Source organism: Sus scrofa, chromosome 5, assembly GCF_054392235.1.
Source record: "Sus scrofa isolate SSC_HxYL_T2T_F1_AM1 chromosome 5, Sscrofa_HxYL_maternal_Yorkshire_Landrace_v2.0, whole genome shotgun sequence".
Lineage (NCBI taxonomy): Eukaryota > Metazoa > Chordata > Mammalia > Artiodactyla > Suidae > Sus > Sus scrofa.
Window position 1 is genome coordinate 91,521,364 of NC_139387.1, and position 18,427 is coordinate 91,539,790.

The following is an 18,427-nucleotide window of genomic DNA, read 5'->3' on the forward strand; positions in this document are numbered from 1 at the left end:
TAACAAAATTAGGTAATATTTGCCCAGATTAATTCTTTTTAGTGGTTTTATGGGTTAGTCACTGCTCTGTGTGTGTATAGTGGTGGTTTGTTCCAGTTAAGTAAAATAGCCGTATATTCAATAGGCAAATTCTTAAACTTAAATATTTTTTGTCTCAGTACCTTGAAAGATATCTCTCAATTGCCGGCCAATATCTAGTATACTTTTATATCTCTTTAATAAAATCTGTATTATTCAGCATGTTTTCTTTTCTGTTATATTCTTTTGGTTTTTTTCCTTCCTAGGGACATAGTTCTCAAACTGCTTCAATATGAGGCATCAACAAATGTAGCAGACAACAAAGGTTATTTTCCTATTCACCTGGCTGCCTGGAAAGGAGATGTGGAAATTGTGAAGATTCTTATTCATCATGGACCATCACATTCCAGAGTCAATGAACAGGTGCATTTGTCAAATATTTGCTCATGCTATAATTTTTCTAGAGTTTTGTGAAGGCAAAACCACAGGGACAGTTTGATTATTTCAAAGTTCCAAATGTAAATTTGTTCTGTCTTTTATAATGTGAATTAGACTTTTTAAATAAAATTTTAAATGCTAAAACAATGATGACAGCTATTATTTGCAAAATGCTTTGTCATTTATGTAACACTTTCACATTAAATATAATTTTGTGAGTTAAAATGCAAAGTACAATGTATACTGTTGCTAGTCACGTATTAAATTAAATATTTCCTGTATGTATTTATATGCACATATGCCCAGAATAAGTTGAGTAAAACATAGCAGCAGGATGATACTGATTAAAGTCTAAATATTTGTAAGTACGTAATACCTATTTAATGGATATATTTTAAAAATATGCCATTTTCAGTATTCTAAATAAGAAGACCACAGATTCCAGCAAGCAAAATACAGACCCCTGGTACAGTATGATAACAAACATCTTGAGCTCTGCATGCCCCCTACTGTTCCCATTTTGTAAAACTATATTTGAAAAACAGCATGCAGTCCAAAAATTGAATTACAAACATGGCATTAAGCTGCAGGTTGGCAGTTGTCCAATATCAATGCAAGTAGGTTACTCTAGGGCAAACACATCTAATTAAGTACAATTAGAATATTGTTCAAATGGGTACAGACTTTGCAAATCTTTGACTGAAATTCAGATTAAAGAATAAAAAGTAACATTTGCTAGCTGTAAACAGCAAATGGAAGAAAAATACATTTTTTCCCTCACATCGCATCAAAATGCAGTTGTGTAAAGAACTAATCAGGAAAAATGTTTTATTAATTGGAAAAGTGTCCTATTAATAAAATGTCTATGTTTATAGGCTACAAAGTGCAGAATATTTTTTATGAGATTGGAGTCATGAATTTAATCTTCAAAAAAATGACAGATATGGCTGTCTTTACCAGCATATCATGCTAAAAGGAAATTTATGAGAATGCTATCTATTCCTCAGGAAACCAAGTTAAAAGATCATTTGTGGGATGAGCCATCTGGTGGTTATTCTTAAAACCGTCTGAATGCCTCAAAGCAAACCTGAAATAAGATGGATAAACAATCCAAGGTTAAACAAGGGAATGTTAGCTTCTACAAATAAAAGATTTTTAAAATGACATAAAAATAAGAAAAAAACCCCACCTAGAATTAATTTATATTTGAAAGCTGAAGATTTTAAATGGCATGTAACTATAATGGGGGGTTTTTTAAAGAGAAACACGTTTCTTCTGTGATGTTAAATGGATCAATTAAAATATTTTTTCAAAGTTTTGTTTTGGCCATGTACACGGTATACAGAAGGAAGTTCCTGGGCCAGGGATTGAACCTGAACCACAGCGGGGCTCTTCAATTCTGACAACGTTGAATCATTAACCTGATGGAACTCTTAAAAAAAAAGTTTTTTTGTTTTTTTTTTCTTTTCTGAGTATTGGACTTTAGAATTCTTTTTCTCTTCTATTACTTTATGTTGTGGTTTCTGTTGGAAACAAGTTGAAAGTTCTTGAGATCTTTTAATATTCGGCTTTTTGTATTTTTTTGTTCGTTATTATGTATATATCCCTTTATTGGTGATATAGTTCTTTCATTCAATATCATTTCTTCTAAAAGTTTCTGATGTAGGAATTTTATTTTCATAGGTAAATTTTGATTTTAGCTTTTTTTCTTTTTTTCCTTTGAATGGGACAGAAGTGTGCTAATCGATTATAAAGTTTTATGTATTTAAGCAATAGAGGGCAGGAATGAAAATGGTAATGAACATTTATGAGACTTATGAGAACCAGGCACTGTGCTAAGCATTTTTACCTTCGGTATGTTATTTAATTAATTCTCACAATCCTCTGAAGTGGTTTTAGCACTTCCATTTTATAGAGGAGAAATCAGGCTCAGTAAAGCTAAGTAACTCATTTAACACCACACATTACTGATTGACTTTAACTGAGACTCGGACTCAGGTCTCTGTATTTCCAGAGCCTTCCATGATAGCATACTGGCATTGTCATCATAAATCCTATCACTTAGGGAGTGTTTACCATATGCCAGGCATTGTGCAGCCTTTTGCACCTCCATCATCTTTCTAAGCTCTACCGCAGCCTGATGAGATAGGTATTAATTATTGTTCCTACTTTATATATGGGGAAACCACCTTAGAGAGATTAAGTAACTTGCTCATGATAGCATTGCTATGCACCATGTTATAATGTTAAAATTATGCATAATTGTCAAGATTACATTTCTGATTTCTGAATGTAATCTTTGATTTCTAATATAGTGTTCTTTAAAAATAATTCTTGTTTTGCTTAGTATAATAATTTCTGGATCCATCCATGTTGGTGTGACTGTCATTATTTCATGCCTTTTTTTATGGCTAAGTGAAGTAAGTCAGAGAAAGACAAATATCATGTGAGATAACTAATATGTGGACTCTAATAGAAATGATACTATAGAACTTAAAAAACAGAAAAAAATTTTATTAAAATTTTTTTTGATATTTAAAGTTATATGAGGAATTTTCCTATATGTTATCTTTTTTGGTTTATAAGTTATATTCTAAGGTTATAGGGAAGGTAATATTCTAATTTTACAGTAAGATGGGTTCAGAGAGTGTGGTTCACTTGCTAGAAAGTGCTTGTTAACCCATCAGCCTGGGTCACCATTGTATTCTGCCCTAGAATTAGTGGTCAATATAGGGTGACATAATTTTGAAAACAAAATGGAATCTGCCCTGATTATGGTTTTTATAATTGCCACAGTCTTCCTGTCTTTTGTCAACTGGTTTATTGCTTCCTTTTTTCTGATGTTATATATGGTTTCAATTTTTATTTCTCTTCATATTCATGCATTTCACCTTCTCTTCCTCTTTTCCTCTTTATTTTAATGTTAGGGCAAAAACCAGAGGAGCCTTATCTCATAAGTATATTCCCTTGCCATTCACCAAAACCCAATTCCAATTAGTGTTACATAGTTTCCATTAGTTTTACTTTGAAGTAAGATCTTTGGTAAATAGCTTTTGTTAGCCAGTTTCGTACTGCCACCAATTGCCTGGAAGTGTCCATTTGGTTGAAAAAAGAAGGAATTCAAAACTATTTGAGAATGTTTTGTGTCAATGTACTAGCAATTGTTAATTAGTACTTTATCATAGCCTATTTATTTCAAGTTAGATTTTTTTGACCACTAGTGAGTGTGGACGTGAGTATACAACCATACTTTTTCTAAAGGTACCATGTGGTCCTAACGGATGTGACAATCCAAGTATGTGTCAGGTATTATGGATAATCTCTACAAACATTTTCTCCTGAGTAAGTCTTAAATGATTGAAGTAATTTTTTTCTTGATATCTGAACAGTGATAATTGGAGTTAGTAGAAGAGTGATAATTGGAGTTAGTAGAAGAGTAGTTGCACTTATAATAAGTTTCTATGCTAAGGCCTTTGCAAGGGTAAAGAGGTCTTTGAGGAATTATTTCATAATTCACTTTTCTTTTCCTCAAAGAGGTGACATACTTTAAAAAATGAGATTGAATCTCTTTTCAGCCAATGGGAAATTTGCTCTGGTCTGGAGGCATATTTCTATATCACATTTTCATGGTTTAAAGTAATAAGAGTGATTTTTAAATCAGGTTTGTAAAACTTGGCCACAGAATAAAATCAGGGAGTATAAACCTCTATGTTGTCAGTCTCTGTGAAGAAGAAAACCATGGTAGGACATTTAAACTAAGGAAAGGAATGACTCCCTCAGAATGGTGGAAGAGACAATACCTCCAGCTAAATTCCCCATCTACTAGATCTTAACCTTTTTTTCTTTTTCTTTTTTGGCTGCATCTTTGGCATATAGAAGTTCCTGGGCCAGTGATAAAATCTGAGCTTCAGCTAGATCCTTAAACTCACTGTGCTGGGCCTCTACGGAGACGATGCACAGGGTCCTTAACTTGAGGTGCCACAGAAGAAACTCCTCAGATCTTAACTTTTTGTTGTCTGTTTCCAGGTTTTTCCTCTAGGGGCCTTCAGATGACCCCTCCTGATACTTGTTTTGAAAAGTAAAGTAGTAAGAAGCCTTTCCTATGCTTCTCACCCCCCACCCCCCCATCACCCCATCACTCCTCTTTTTAAGTTTTCAAATCTCTCTACTCTCAACTTATCTTCATTGTTTTATCATCTAGACCAAGGCTCAGTTACTTTCTAGAACAATAAGATTTGTTTGTGTTTGAACCCTTAGAACAGCTACCTAAGCAACTACTTCCTATTCCAAGTCATTTGGTGTTCTTTGGGGCAAAATCGATGGAAATTCTGCTTTCAGATCACTAATTTCCTCTTTTTCTTCTTTGGCAATGCAGAAACTCATGGCAGTGTGGTACAGTGGAAAGAGCATAAGTGAGTTTGGATTCTGACAGAAACAGATTCCAAAGGATTCTGATTCTGCTTGCACAGATAATACAACCTTTTTGTACTTCAGTTTCCTCATCCATGCAGTGTAGATGTTAATATCAGTCTCGTAGGATCATTCGTAAGAGTTAAAGGAGACAATATATGTAAAGTGTTTAGACGGTCAGCAAATGGTAGTAGTAATAGTTGTTATCATGGAAGATGTATTAAAAATTCCAACTTTGGTTCTAGGCGACTTAGGTTCAAATGCCGGCCCTAATCCTAAATGGTTGTATAAAGTGGTATAATTAAAGGCCACCTATTCAGCTACTTAATACCTCAGTTTCCTCATCTGTAAAATAGGGATAGTGGTAATGATATTTATCTCATAATGAGGACTGAGTAAACCTATATGAAATGCAGCTGTGCCTGGCACTTAGTATTAGCTGTGATGCTGACACCCCACCCCCACCCCTTGCTCTCTAGAACCCTCGATCAGGACATTGCGTTTTTGTTACTAAAATTTCCTTCACATTTTTCCTGATTGACCCTTCCACTTCCTGACATAGTCACACTGCATATACCTACACCATCTGCACATATGGTCTGAAAGGTCCATCTGCCTTGCCACTGGGATCGGTATTCTCCGTTTTGACATTTTTCATTCTGCTTAATTTCTGGGAAAAGCTCACTGATTTTCACCTGAAACTTGTAAACTACATGTGTAACACTGTGATACTCCTTGTAAGTTGTCTGGATATGGGTAGAGGTCTGTCTCAATCCATGATTATATTTCAGTAAGGTATGTTTTAATCTTAGAGCCAGTATGTCCTTATTCTCTTTGCAAAAGAAGTGATGATTTGTACTTAAATGGAAGATAAAATGAAACCATTTGGGAAGCTATACATCTTTCATCATCATAGAATTTACCATCTCAACTATCTTTTGGAAAACCAGTCTGTTAAAATATGTTAAAATTGTTATTAATCTCTCTCATTAACAAATGCCACTGAGGCATGATGCACAGTGCAAGACAACACTGACCATCTGGGCCCAGCAGGGCTATTGACTAACATGGCTGAATCATTTATCACTCTTAGAAGCTGGAGTATATAATGTAGGGAAAAGTGATTTTTCCTATTGAAGTGGTAACAATAAAATGTGATTTTTGGGTGTAATAAGTGATATTATTACCAAATATAACATTCTATTAGGAATACTTTTTAAAACAGATAAATCTTAAACTTACATTTTCAAAGCAGCTCAGGTTTAAATTCCTTTACTTAGATTTTGATAACGGATTGAATTTCTGAAAACTTGTACTTTCTGTCTTTGTTTTACCAGAACAATGAAAACGAAACTGCCCTACACTGTGCAGCTCAGTACGGACACTCGGAAGTAGTTGCTGTTCTCCTAGAAGAGCTCACCGATCCTACCATTAGGAACAGCAAGCTGGAAACTCCTCTGGATCTGGCAGCCCTCTATGGACGGCTGAGAGTGGTCAAAATGATCATCAGTGCACACCCCAACTTAATGAGCTGCAATACCCGAAAGCACACCCCGCTGCACCTTGCTGCTCGCAATGGTCACAAAGCAGTCGTTGAGGTGCTGCTGGAAGCAGGAATGGATGTGAGCTGTCAAGTGAGTATTCTTTTAGCTATGCTCCAAAAAGCAATGATGGTCTTACTTTGGTTTGAGATACACATGTTAAGAAATCTTACCATTTTTTAATCAAATTGTCCGTATGTATTTTTGAGCTGCTGAATTCAAGGTACCATGACAAACTGTTGGGAAATATGAAGAGATAGAAGGCACAATCTCTAACCTCATTTTAATTTGAGGGGATACACATGAAAAATTATTACTACATGGCAGTTGTGCGTGGTCTCCTTAGTAATTATTTACTTTCTCCTAGTGTTTAGCACACAGCCTGACATTCAGGAATTCAGTCAAAACGGAATGAATGAGTGAATGAATGAAACAAACAAAAGTCACTTTAACACTTTTGCCTATGTACTTTGTGTTTAATATGTTGACACATTTAGAATCCAAATCTCACAACCATCCTGTGGGAGTGAGAGCTATTAAATTCCATTTCAGAGCTGAGGAATCAGATTCAAAGACTTAGGGCACTTGCCTAAGGGCATATAGCTGATAAACCCAGAATGTGAATTTAGACTTGCTGATTAAAGTCCAGGCCTCTTTCCACAATAGTGTACTGTTTGTACATGTCTAATAAAGGAAGGATCACTGTGCCTAAGGGCAATAAGAAAAAAATTTATTGTAGAGGTGTGATTTTGAGTTGAGCTTTGAAGGACAGATAACCTTTGGATAGATTTTGTTTCCCCACTGGGAAAAGCAACTCACTTTTATTATCTGTCTCAAGTTAGCCCCAATTCCAAGATTAGCTTTTCTTTTCTTTTATTCTTCCTCTTTTTTAAAACAGTTTTCTCCTTTGATGACTGTTTTTTGGCCTCTGAGTCCCTGGCAGCATACTTACCTTCCAGAGACCTTTTGGTTTCTGTCAGATTTTGACTTTTCTTCCCCCATGTATTGATAAATAAGCTGTTGATGTATAACAAACTATCCCAACACTTAACAGCCTAACGCAGTAACTCTTTATTTAGTTTATAATTCTGGTGTTGGTGAAGACAGAAGATGGGTAGATCTTCTGTCTTCCCTAGGTTCGCTCATGTGTCTGGCATCAATTGTAAATCAGTTAAGTGGTTCTGCTTCAGGGAATGTCTGAATATTACCTAGGGTAGTGGGTGAGACAGCCATCTGTCTTTCATGATCTAGCAGGTCACCTTGGGCTCATTCACATGGCAGTGATATGGTTCCAAGGGAGGGAGGTTGAATCCTATGTTTCTAGGGGTTTTTTTAGGTTTTAAAAATCTTAGGCTTACAATCCTAGGTTTCAGGATGATACCCTAAATCAGAATTTTCCTTAGACCTTTGCTTAGATTATTTAGTTGTTTAGATATTTGTAAATCTTTTCTAATTTTTTTTTTTGTTCTGCTTTGGCAGTTTTGAAAATAAGCACAAGAATTTTTTTCTAGCCCTATTATTTTTACTTTTTCTGAATTTAAAAATTATTTTATTTAAAAAAAATTTTGAGAATGTGGAGGTTCCCAGGCCAGGGATTGAACCTGCACCACAGCAGTGACCTGAGCTACTGCAGTGACAATGTCAGATCCTTAACCCACTGTGCCACAAGGTAATCCTCTAGCTCTTGTATTAAAAACAGACAAAAAAACCCTTTGCTCTCAGAGGGGTATCAAAGTATGATTTGGTACTATTTATTGTAGGTGACTAACAAAGTTGCTTTCTTAAAGTATATTTGATTATAAACTATATGTTTATTGTCTCAATGTTCGATTTCTCCAGTCTAGATTTATTGCTTTCAAAACACTTATGGAATATCTCTACACTTTATTGCGTAGACTGCACTATAACCAGTAACTTTCACTATGACTGAGATTAGTAACTCACTTTATGTCCATAGCAAGGATCTTTTTATGTTTTGTACTAGACGACATGACTAGAAAGGAAAGTTCAGTTTTGTAAATGTATATGGTATATCTTTTTATGCAAAACACTGAATTTTGTGCTTTTGGAGAATTGAAAAAAAAATGTCTCTGCCCAAAATTTATTGGAGGACACAACAACTTGGAAGAGTTAACTCCTGTATATGACATATTAAAATAAGTGCTAGGACCAAGTTCTATGAAGACATAGGTGATGAAAATGTAGATTTTAAGAGGGAGAATTTGGGAAGATATTAGTAGAGTGACATTTGAAGAATACTTTGAAAGTCTAAAAGGACTTTGAATTTTAGGTGTGATTTAGCTTGCAGATGTGCATTATTTGGCTAATGGAGTGTTTTAAAATGTTGAATTATGAATAGTTTTTTTTTTAATTTTTATTTATTTATTTTGTCTTTTTGTCCTTTAGGGCTGCACCCACAGCATATGGAGGTTCCCAGGCTAGGGGTGGAATTGGAGCTGTAGCTGCTGGCCTATGCCAGAGCCACAGCAATGAGGGATCTGAGCCACACCTTCAACCTACACCACAGCTCACGGCAACACCAGATCCTTAACCCACTGAGTGAGGCTAGGGATTGAACCCTCGTCCTCATGGATGCTAGTTGGGTTTGTTAACTGCTGAGCTACGATGGGAACTCCTGAATACTTTTAGGTGGGATATATACCTTCAAAGGTTCCAACCAGTCTCTACCCTCATATCATTGCCAGATTCATTCCCTTAGATTTTACACTTGGTCCCCCAACAGCATTTGGGTTTATTTACTTATGTATTAGTTGAAAGGGACACAGTATGTTCAGACTACTGTGACACTTAATCAGAAGCACTGGGGCAGCTACCTGTGGAGAATGGGCAATGTTTTGGTTGCTATACCTCTTTCACTGGTGCTCACTCTATGATTTCAACTTGAAGGTTTCCAGAAAGTAGAACTGACAGCATATTTCTGTATCTCAATGACTTGATTCTTCCATTAGTTATAGTTAGCCTGAGCTGATGTTTTTTCTTTTATTACTATTACTTTGCTCATAGAAAACATTTAGGGGGTGTTTCATTGCCCTTTTTCTGTGAATATTTAATTTTATTATGTTATTCAAATTAACTGTCATATAGTTTTCCCATGATTCACTACCCAGTTTTTTAATATTAAATTTGAAGTAGAAATTTGTTGTTATTCTAACTGGCTGAGAGTGAACAATACCAGTTAGTAACTTTGAACAGTTTCAGTGATTTTAATATTCATTGATTTGTTAACCAGTTGGGAGCTAGCAGTATTAAAAGTTATCTCATTTGAAAAAATAAGATAATCCTGTTTGTTAAATCCTTTTAGACTTCAGTTACATTCAAGCTATTATGAATAATTCTTCAAAATTTAGAGATGGGTTTAGAGGATATTGTCTTTTAATTGCAAATATTTTAAAATGCAGCATTCATGTTAGTATTTTTTATAGAAATTTTGTTTTCCACTTTAATTCTCTCTGAGATATTTTGAATTATAACATTTATTTCAGCTAGTGAGCAAAAATAATCCCTATTTGGGTGAATTTCATAGTATATATTTACTTATAAATCCTTTAGTATTAAATGATTTCTTAATAAAGAGCATTAAAATATTACATTTAATTATTAAATTAAATAATTAAATTATTCCTCTTTGAATGAATTTAATTAAGATATTAAAAAAAAAGGGTTTAATTGGGAGTTTCCATTGTGGTACTGCAGAAATGAATCTGACTAGTACCCATGAGGATGTGGGTTTGATCCATGGCCTCGCTGTGAGCTGTGGTGTAGGTCACAGACACGGCTCAGATCCTGCATTGCTGTGGCTGTGGCATAGGCCAGCAGCTGCAGCTCCAGTTCAACCCCTAGCTTGGGAACTTCCTTATGCCACGGGTGCAGCCCTAAAAAAAAAAAAAAAGGTTTAATTGGCAAGATTCTTTTGAAATTAGTAACTTCCATGGATTTCAAACCTGATTTTGAGTAACTCGGTAGTGATCATGTCATATTATGCCAGTGCCTCAATTGCATACGTTCCTCTTACTAAAACTCAAAGACTTAAAGCACTAGCATAACATTAAGCCAATTGGATTTTATATGAACATAAAAGGAAATGAAAATAAAATCACAGAAAATTAATAGTAAAGAGTACAAGTTTCTATGTTAGGAGCTGTTAAGGTGCAAAGCTGAGTGAGGTAGAGTTTTTGCTCTCAAAGTGCTAATGGTGGCAGGCGAAATATGTGCCTAAATAGAGAGATTACATTTTAATAATCCATTTAACTCTTCTACTTCCCTAGTTGATTATTTTAAAATTTCTCCGCTCTTCCCCAAACTTCAGCACTTCCTTCCCTGTCATCCATCTGTGATCGTGACTTTGCTTTTATTTCACAGAGATAACAAGCAATGGCACATTCGCACCATCACATTTGCCAACAAATGTATGTGTATGTGCTTTCCTTCCTGGTGCTTTAAATTAACTTTCTAAGTTTATATCTGAGGCTAACTTCTATACTTACACACTGGCTTCTACCCCTTCTTATCTACTTGGGATACATTGCTCTGGCGAATATTCCCTCTTTAATACAGAAAGTTTTCCCTTCTTCACTGCATCGTTTCCGTAAGGACAAAAAGATGTTGTAAGATATCCCATCTTTTAAAAAACTCCTCTCCTTTGAACCCAGATTTCCCTCTAGCTGTCGTCTCCTTTCTCTGATCCTCTTTATGGCAACGAATTTATGAAGACTTGTTTTTACTCATTGTATCAAATTTCTTTCCTTCATTTGCTCTTGAAACCATTCCAGCTCTATCACTCTATTAAAATTCTTTGTTTTCCCTTTGGTGAAGGTAACTGATGACTGCCATATTATTAGATCCGTAGCCAGTTATTAATCATCATTTCACTTGACTTATCATCAGCATTAACAAAGTTGATTTCTCCCTCCTCTTTTTTTTTTTTTTTTTTTTTTTTTTTGCCTTTTCTAGGCCTGTTCCTGCGGCATATGGAGGTTCCTAGGCTAGGGGTCTAATCAGAGCTGCCGCCTATACCTACACCACACACCAGATCTGAGCCACATCTGTGACCTATACTGCAGCTCACAGCAATGCCGAATCCTTAACCCACAGAGAAAGGGCAGGAATTGAACCCACAACCTTATGGTTCCTAGTCAGATTCGATTCCACTGCACCACGATGGGAACTCCTCCCTCCTCTTTGAAACACTTTTTATTAGACATCTGAGATACCACACTCTCTTGGTTCTCATTTAGTTAAGTAGCTGCTCCTTCTCAGTCTTACTTAAGGTGGAACTGAAACTCTTGAATACCTGCTGTTCAGCAATGCAGGTAGATAAATCTGCCAGCTCCAAGAGCCTGTTATCTTTAGCAATTGCAAGAATTAAGTTTTTTGTTTTCTGTCCTCTTTCGTAGAGTCATACCCCTCTCTCCCGAGCCAGCCTTCATTTTCATTCCTACCCAGTAAACTTTTACATGGTAACCCTATAACTCTCATTACTGCCTGTTAGCTGTTGCCACAATACTGCTGTACAGTATGCACAGAAAACTCAGACATTAATAAGCACTCGCATTTTTCTCATTCATAAGTTTGTAGGTCAGCTGGGGAAGCTTTGCTTCATGCTATAAGTTAGTCTGGGCAGCTCTGCTCCTTGTGTTTATTATCTTCCTCCTGGGACTAGCCAGGCATGGCCTAAGCCCAACCATACAAGTACATTTTGGGCCTCTGCTTGCATCATGTTCACAGTCATCCATTGGCTAAAGCAAGTCTCAAATCAAGCTCCAGATCAATGGGCAGGGATATATACTCCACCCATATAAGTGGAAAGGGATGCAATGTAATATGGCAGAGGGCATAAAATAGGAGTGGCCAATAGTGTAATCTCTCACATCCCCAATCCATGGCTAACTGTTCTCACCTTCCTGGTCTGTACACATCAGAGTTTTCCAGTTACTCAAACCTCTTTTCTTCACTATTTACACTTACTTCCTAGTCGACCTCATCCAGTCTCTTGGCTTCAAATGACATCTTTACCTAACAATAAAAGTTTGCTTATTCATCCCAGACCTTACCCTGAACTCTAAATTAAATGTCTGTCAGGAGTTCCCATTGTGGCATAGCGGAAATGAATCCAACTAGTATCCATGAGGATGTGGGTTTGATCCCTGGCCTTGCTCAGTGCTTTAGGGATCCAGCATTGCTGTGAGCTTTGGTGTAGGTCACAGATGCACATTAGATCCTGTGTTGCTGTAGCTGTGGTGTAGGCCGGCAGCTGTAGCTCCAATTCAACCCCTAGCCTGGGAGCCTTCACATGCCCTGGGTGCAGTCCTGTAAAAAAAAAAAAATTAAATGTCTTTCGGACCCATCTTTTGGATGCTAATGGGAATCCAAACTCAGTATTTAAAAAACTGAATATTTAGCCTTCATAACCCTACATCCCCAAATTTGCCCATCTTCCAGTCTGTCCCATTTCAGCAATGGGAGCACTGTCCTAGTTTTTTGGCCTCAAAACGTTATGGTTTCTTTAACATTTTACATTTAGTTCCTCATCAAATCCTATTGGCTTTGTGCTCAAACTGTTATCTAGCATTTCATAACTTTTATTCCTTTCCTTACTACCACCAGGGCCAAGTCTTGGTTCTCTCTTGCTCCTAACTGGTTTCCCTGCTTCTTTCTTTGTCTCTGTATTAGTCCACTTGGGCTACTGTAACAAAATATTATTAACTGCACAAGTTAATTTTACGGTGGTTCTGAAGGCTAGAAAGTCCGAGATTAAGGTTCTGGCCAATTTGGTTCTTGCTAAGAGCGAGTAGGTGGCTGCCTTCTCTCTGTGTCCTCACAGGGCCTTTCTTCTGTGCACAGATGGAGAGAGAAGGAGAGTGTTCTCTGATGTTTCCCCTTCCTCTTATAAGGACACTAATCCTATCCAACTGGGCTTCCACCTTTATGACCTCAGTTAACCTTAATTACTTCGGTAAAGGCCCTACCACCAAATACAGTTACATTGGGGTTTAAGGCTTCAAAATATAAATTTTGGGGGAACATAAACATTCAGCCCATAATAGACTCCTTCAGTCTATTTTCAACAAAGCAGCTAGAAGTGCTCTCATTAAACTAAATCATGTTATATCACTTTTCTGCTCAAAAACCTTCAGTGGTGTTCCATTTCACTGCACGCAAAAGCCAGCTCCTTACAGTGGTTGACAAGGTTTTATTTGACCTGGTCCCACTGTCTCTCTGAAGTTTCCTCCTGCTACTTTTTTTGCCATTTTCCACTTAGCTTCGGCCACAGTGGTCTCATTGCTCTTGCTGGAACATGTTGTGTATGTTCCTGCCTCAAGACCTTCGTCTTATAACCTGCATGACTTCCTCCTATACTTTCTTTAGGTATCTGCTCAAATATCACCGTAAATAGGGAGGCTTCCCCGACCTGTCTCATTTGCTACCCCAGCAACTCTTTTTCCTTCCCCTTAGCTGAGACCCAGCTTCCCTATTAGGACACCACATCCCCTCCAGCCTTCTCAGGTACCAGTCACATACCATTCCAACAAGAAAACTTGTTCCCTGCTCTCACAGAGTTGAGAGCCTGGTCATGAAGACAGCAGATAAGTGTATAATAAAAATTACAAGTTGCAGTAAGTGCTATGCTGGAAACAGACTGGTTCTTGTGGTTGAGAATGAAGGGTTGGAGAAATCTCTCTTAGGATGTGCCACTTACATGTTACTCTCTCAGAGAAGTGAAAGATGAAGCCATGGAGGACAGATGGGTTTACAAGAAAGAGTCTAAAGGGAGAGAGAAACTGAATAAAAGATAATTAGGGAGGAGTTCCCATTGTGGCTCAGCAGTAATGAACCTGACTAATATCCATGAGGATATGGGTTTGATCCTTGGCCTCGCTCAGTGGGTTAAGTATCTGGCATTGCTGTGAGCTGTGGTGTAGGTCACTGATGTGGCTCATATCCTGCGTGGCTGTGGCTATGGCTGTGGCTGGCAGTTGTAGCTCCAGTTTAACCCCTAGCCTGGGACCTTTTATATGCTGCATGTGTGTCCCTAAAAAAGCAAAAAAAAAAAAAACAAAAAAGGAGTTCCCGTTGTGGCGCAGTGGTTAACGAATCCAACTAGGAACCATGAGGTTGCGGGTTTGATCCCTGGCCTCGCTCAGTGGGTTGGGGATCTGGTGTTGCTGTGAGCTGTGGTGTAGGTCACAGATGCAGCTTGGATCCCGAGTTGCTGTGGCTGTGGCATAGGCCAGCAGCTGTAGCTCCAATTTGACCCCTAGCCCGGGAACCTCCATATGCCATGGGTGCGGCCCTAGAAAAGACAAAAAGACAAAAAAAAAAAAAATTCAGGGAGTTTCTGGAAAAGAAGTCTGTAGAGACGAAATTACAAGAATACAAGACTGTACAATTACGTATAATGAATTCATACATTGCCATGTATTTATGGAGTGCCTGCTCTGTGCTGGGGAATTGCCTACCATGTGCCAGAGGATATAGCAATAACAAAATAGACAAAATTTTTGCTTGCAAAAGGGAAGATGATATTTAATAAAGTATGGAGTAAAGAAAAGTAAGATATGGGATAAAAGCTTGAAAAAGTCATAGCAGGTTCACTGGAAGTTTCTTTTCTTTTTTTTTTTTTTTGGTAGATACTGAAAAGGTGTATATTTTTATGGAGAGTAGAAGGATCCAATGAAGAGACTGATATTGAAGATGTAAGAGAAACGATGAGCTATTTCATGAGCAAAATTCAAGAAGCAGAAAAATGGTATAGAGTGTAGATGGAGGATTAGCTTTAAGGAGGGATATGGATGCTTCCTCTGAGACAGAAGTGAAGGAAGACAAGAAAGATAAAGACAATGGCCAGAAGTCCCTAGTTAAATAGGAGATGAGTTCCCTGGTGGCCCAGTGGTAAAGGATCTAGTGTTGTCACTGTTGTGGCTTGGATTCAGTTCCTAGCCCAGGAGCTTCTGCATGTCATGGACATGGCCAGTGAATGAATGAATGGCTAGGAGGAGAGGTCTTCTTCTGAATAGGAGAAATGGTATTTCTGATCTTTTTGAAGATACATCCTATTTCTCTTACACCATCTCCCTACACCCTCATGCCAGTCTAAACCTTCTTATAACTTTCAGCTCTTCTTCACATGTTGTTTTTCTAGATTCTTGTTTTGGGATATTCTTCTCTAGACATATTCCAGTTTTTCAATGCTCCTACTAAAGTTTGGTATCCACATTTGAACACAGTACTCTAGACGGAGTTTGGCTAATGTAGGATACGAAGGAACTGTTGCCTCTCGACTTGTTTAGACGTCATTTATTTGTTCTTATCTTTTAAATTCTTACCTTTTATCCCAAGAGATGCCCGCATGGCTAAAGGATACCAGCCAGGGCATGAAGGTTTGTTACTTCTGAATTAAATGCTGTTCTCATTGGCTTTCTTCTTTTTTTCTCTATCAAGGTTATCTTTGCTCAGTGGTTGTTATTTCTTACAATGGTAGTGGGTCTTGTTTCTCAATAGTTTTTATCTCCCCTGCTACCTATGCTATTTTTTCTATTGATCATCAACACAATCCCACTTTATATCTTGTTATCATTATTATGTTTATTTTCTCCTTTATTAAAGAATCAGTCTTCCTTTACCTGGTCATTCTATTTTGCAAACTTCAGAAGGACTGTGGGTAGAGTGTTAAATTTTGAAGGGGAACCACTGCAGGCAGACACTGACATCTTCACATCCCTTTTCTTTCTGTTTTTTTGTCATTCTTAGAATACATAACCCCAAAAGCCATTTTGAAACACCCAGAGATTTTGGATAAAATATAACAAAGATCTCTTTAAATGCATATTTGAGCTTTCATGTATCATGGAAATGCATACAGCCAAAACCAAAAAGGAAGCTAAAACCTAGGGCTTAAAATAGGAAGATCTTTTTCTCTCCTCTCGCCTTTTCCTGCCATTTGTTTTGTTTTTCTAAGTTTTGGTGCTGCTGAGGCTTCACTTTAATAGACATTTCCAATCAAAGAGAGAATTTCTTTTGCTTTCATTAGCAATTTAGCATTAAGATAGTTATCATGCCAGTTCTTCACTCAACTGTTTTCAAATATGAATTGTGACTGAAAGTTTTTTTTCCCTGTAGGGTCCTAGGATGTTGTGTTTCATATCCATTTACTAGATACCTGTTGATGTATTATAGTATTATTAACTGCATGATTGTCTATTTGGGAAACTAAATTTATTTTAAATGATTAATTAAAAAATGTAGGAATTTTATCCATTGGAAAAGCAGGCCCCAAATTTGGGTTCACCTGTTGTGTTCTTCGAATACATTCCACTTGCTTGTGGAATGTTTTGGACTAAATATTATTTCATGAGAACACAGTTTTTCAAGATTTGGCTAGTTATGGGTTGTGGATTTGGGCCAGAGTTCTGAGATATGTAGAATGGTAGTAATTTGAATAAGAATGAGAATAGAAAATACTGTCTCAAGGTAGAGGGTGATGAATTATAGAATATTATGGAATTAACTTATATTTTGAAAGGAAAAAGTGTTTATATTTGACACATTTAAATTTCATATTATTTGTGATAATACTGGGATAGCAAGAAATAGTTCCTGGTTCCACTAGTTACCTTAATTTTATGGGAATATGCTATTCCATTTCGATAGTTCTCATGTTCTCTTACCAAAGAGGTTAATTTACATCAACCATGCATTTTGAAAAACTGAATACTTGTTCCAGGCCAAAAATATGTTTATCATCTACTGGCCTTATGTTTATATGTATATATGCATGTATGTTCTTTTAGGGCTGCGCCAGTGGCATATGGAGGCTCCCTAGGGTAGGGGTTGAATTGGAGCTGTAGCTGCCACCCTGCGCCGCAGCCACAGCAACATGGGATCTGAGCTTTGTCTGCAGCCTACACCCCAGCTCCCGGCAATGCTGTATCTTTTAACCCACCGAGTGAGGCCAAGGATTGAACCCGCGTCCTCATGGATACTAGTCAGGTTCGTTACTATTGAGCCACAATAGGAACTCTTGACCTTTTTTAGTTTGATTCAAGGATTCAGTGACTCCTTATCCATTGTATGGAAACACCAATTATATTTAACATATAGCATTTTAATCTTGGAATAATAGAGACGTGTATATAATTTTAAAATGTTGACATATATGTAATAATATACATGTTAAATATCTTATACAATATTATATGTTACATAAATATTACATATATATGTAATTTTTAAATATAAAGCTTATTATTATTATTTTTTGGCTGTGCCTGTGGCATGTGGAAATTTCTGTGCCAGGGAGTGAACCTGTGCCACAGCAGTGACTCAAGCTGCGGCAGTGACAGTGCTGGATCCTTAACCCCCTTCACCACAAGAGAACTCCTGTAAAGCTTATTTTTATAAAACTAGGTTTTGTAATAGCTTTTTTAGTAGCAATAATAATGATAATACTGGCATTACTTTATATGTTAGCAAAATACTTAAACTCTTGTTGTATATTTACCCTATTTAACTTTCCCAATAACCCTATTTGGCTTTTAATATTTTAATTATTTACAAGGTATATACATTTTTTAGAGATATTAAATAATTTTCTTGAAGTTACTTAGTTACTAAAAGCCAAACTGCCACTGGAACCCAGGTCCTCTTACATCTACTTCCTCCAGAAGGAGAATTGTTTGTGGTGGAGAGTGTATGGTTTTTTTATTTTTTTAATTTTTTAAAAATTTTTTATTCTTTCTTTTTTTCTTTCTTTTTTTTTTTTAGCTCACCCGTGGCACATGGAAGTTCTCAGGTTGAATCAGAGCTATAGCTGCTCGCCTGTGCCAGTCACAGCAACACCAGATCCAAGCTGTATCTGTGACCTATGCTCCAGCTTGTGGCAACACTGGATCCTTAGCCCATTGAGTGAGGCCAGGGATCAAACCCATATCCTCACAGACTCTATGTTGGGTCCTTAACCTGCTGAGCCACATGGGATCTCCTAAAAACCTATCTATTTAAAA

General features: G+C 36.9%; 1 protein-coding gene across 50 annotated transcripts in view; it reads left to right on the forward strand.

The window, feature by feature from the left end:
* ANKS1B (ankyrin repeat and sterile alpha motif domain containing 1B) overlaps positions 1-18,427 on the forward strand; it is a 1,062,966-nt gene that overhangs the window by 170,279 nt on the left and 874,260 nt on the right. For all 50 annotated transcript variants that reach the window (XR_014804254.1, XR_014804264.1, XR_014804263.1 and 47 more), the window contains 2 exons: positions 285-441; positions 6,204-6,500. Coding sequence is in view for 26 of the 50 variants with exons in the window: in XM_084957460.1 (XP_084813586.1) it covers positions 285-441; positions 6,204-6,500 (454 nt within the window). In the remaining 24 variants the exon portion in view is untranslated. The remainder of the gene's footprint in view (positions 1-284; positions 442-6,203; positions 6,501-18,427) is intronic.